Here is a 3,120-nt window from a genome sequence, read left to right as displayed (position 1 = left end):
CAAAGGAAATTATTCAAGTTGGTGTCATACAGAGCTCTTAGTTTTCTAGAATGAAAGTATGATGAAGTATTAAAAAGTAATAAAATAATAGACTCATATGTGAAAAGACATCATTTAATGGGATAGCAAAGAAAAATATGACAGTAAGTTATAGCAGATTTCAGACTGTTCAGGGTGAAGTGGTTCATGGTTCTCCCCCAAGTATGATACGGAAGAATGAGTTTTCCAAAGAAATACTTTTCCACCTGGGATTTAAAACATAGTGTAAACAGTAAATAAATGTGCAGATATATAGTAGATCTATTGATATAGATTAAAAACATAGACATATATAAAAATATGCACACATACACATATAATATATATGCTTTTGTACAAATATCTGTGCATATATATTTAGTGACTTGTCAACTTGTGGAAAAAAATGTGAGATTTGTCAAAGGCACATATAGCTGTAAATCCTTTACAGCTATTTAAAGAAATGTATAACATCTTTATGACTATCATAATACTCATCTAGTACACACAGATACACAAACCTTATGAAGTACCAGAGATTTCTTTTTGCTTCATCCATTGTTCTGTCTTATTTAAGTTTACATTTTCTTGTCAGATGTGCTTTCAATGATCAATGATGTATTTAATTTCTTTACCTTTTCCTGTGTTTCATTTTGTCTCATTAGGAAACTGAAGTACTGTTGATGTTGTAAAAGTCAAGGGCATATTCATCTGGAAAATAAAGGAATCATGCTTAGTTATTAAATTTCCAACTGTTTGTGGCCAGATGATATCAGAAAACATAAACACATTAGGTTTAATCTTCCTAGTAATTTTGCCAGAGAGGTGACCACTCCTATATTTTATAAATTCAGAAATATCCTAATAAAGTTTAAGGCACTTGATGAAATACATTCTGTTAGTAAATGACAGACAAAATTCATTCTTTGACAAACTTTGACATTCAAGAAACTAATAGCACCAATTTCCCAGAGAAAAGTTTTATGGTCTCTTTAATATCTTAGTTGCTGTGAAACATAATCAAAAGTTTTCTACAAAATTTCAGGATATTTCCACTTTCCTTTATAAGTCTAAATTCATAAAGATGATATGAATTGATAAGCCATGTCATCAACAACAATAAAAACAACAAAAAAGACCTGGAAGCTAAGCATGGTTTGTATTTCAGGTGTAAGAGAACTCTTTCACATTAGATACAAAGGATTCTGAGCATTGAAAAAAATCTAGAACATAGAAAATGGCTCATTCAGAAGATAAACAATTGAATTAAAAAATCAGTATAATACACAAGAAAATCATCTATTCCTTAGCCTTTGCAGACAAGGTGATTTTGGAAAATTTAGTAGCTCAGGGAGTATTAGATATAGACATCACACCCACTAGCATTACAATGTGGTTTTTGCTTTCCTACCTTTTCCATAATAATCGTAGACCAAGACTGGGGCTGGCTGAATATTCAACACAAGGTTGCTTTGCTCAACAAAAAAAGTGAAACTGTTTGGTGTTCTAAAAACCTATAAAGACACAAATTATAAATACATCACAGCAAGGATAAAAAAATCATTCCTAAGTAAATTATCTCTAGAAGTTTGTGACCTACTGATCCACATTTTGGAGTTTCCTAAAAAAATTAAAAATAGGGTTATCATATGACTGAGAAATCCCATTTCTGTGTATGTTTTCAAAGGAAATGGGACTAGGATCTGGAAGAGATAGCTGCACTCTGATGTTTATTGCAGCATTATTCATAATAATCAAGACATGGGAACAATTTAAGTGTTCATGAAAGATGTATGGGTAATGATACTGTGGTGCATATCTATATATGTATATATAGATATTATATATACAAATTATTAAGCCTTAATAAAAAAGGAAATCCTGCCATTTACAACAAATCTAATGAACCTGGAGGACATCATAGTAAGTAAAATAAACCAGACAAAAGAAGGAAAATACTACAGTACCTCACAAGTGGAATACAAAAGAGTCACATTCATAGATGCAGAGTAGGATGGTAGTTACCAGGGGGGGGGGAAATGGGGAGATACTAATTCACTTCTTAAAATGAATAAGTTCTAGAAATCTCATATACAATGTGAGCTCTATATTTAATACTAGTATCTTGTAAAGATAAAATTTTCTAGAGAGTAAATCTTAAGTATTCTCACCACAAGGAAAGAAAACTATCTGAAGAGATGGATATGTTAATTAGCTTGATTAAACAATCAGCTTCCCATACATATGAAATTATCACACACTGCACCTTCAATATACAATCTTGGTAATAATAAATGAATGAATAAATAAAATCATAGCAAACTCTGTGATACTCTAACTTTATAAGAATTATACATCTACTCTGTGACTAGACAGAAGTTGTGAGGAATGGAAAATGGGAAGATGATATTTCTAAACTTCAGCACCATTTATCCAGGTAGCTGAGGCATCTATGAAATAACTTTAGAGTTAACAGGGAAAGGTAATCAGTGGCATAGAACGTTAATCATTCTTAATGTCTCACTTTTATTTTTAACAAAACCTATCATTCATATTTGTAAGAAAAGGAAGTATCCAGTCACCCTAAGAAGAGAAAGAGAAAGACATGAAAGAAAAAATATACTTCTAAGCTTACATTTTTTAAGTAGAAAAGGGCATGGTCATTCTTGATTTCAGTCTTCATCACTTGGCCCTGGCTTTCCAGCTTTGAAGAAATTGACAGGAATGGGGAACAGGTATTAGAACAAATGAGTGTACCATTCTCGACTTGAAAGCTCATGCTCTTTATTTTTTCAGGTTCCATTTTATGGAACTTCCTTTCTGCCATGATTTTTTTTTAAATTAACACAAGTAAGAACTAAAAGAAATATATTATTAACCATGGGAAATATATTTTTTGAAACATGGGAAATATTAACTGCTAATTATGACACAGTAAGAACAAAACATAACAAAACATAAATGAGAGCTCTAGAGAAGTTTGATTAGACAAAGAATTCAATGGTTTTGTTTTGCTAACCAATTATTTATTTCCTCCACATACTCTCTTCTTTTCCCTGGGCTGACAAGTTGGACTTGTGTGATTTACCTCCTCAATAGATG

General features: G+C 31.4%; 1 protein-coding gene across 1 annotated transcript in view; it reads right to left on the bottom strand.

Annotated features, from left to right (window-relative positions):
- Positions 1 to 668: 668 nt before the first annotated feature.
- LOC100945761 (ovostatin homolog 2-like) overlaps positions 669 to 3,120 on the bottom strand; it is a 55,343-nt gene continuing 52,891 nt past the window's right edge. Inside the window, 3 exon segments of the mRNA XM_023509145.1 lie at positions 669 to 729; positions 1,430 to 1,532; positions 2,654 to 2,800. Of these exon segments, the coding sequence (XP_023364913.1) occupies positions 680 to 729; positions 1,430 to 1,532; positions 2,654 to 2,800 (300 nt within the window). The 3' untranslated portion in view covers positions 669 to 679.

This window comes from Otolemur garnettii, unplaced genomic scaffold, assembly GCF_000181295.1.
Source record: "Otolemur garnettii isolate 467f Iridium unplaced genomic scaffold, OtoGar3 scaffold00423, whole genome shotgun sequence".
In the NCBI taxonomy this organism is placed as follows: Eukaryota; Metazoa; Chordata; class Mammalia; order Primates; family Galagidae; genus Otolemur; species Otolemur garnettii.
Note: the sequence above shows the minus strand (reverse complement) of the source record. Positions and strands in the feature narration are given on the sequence as shown.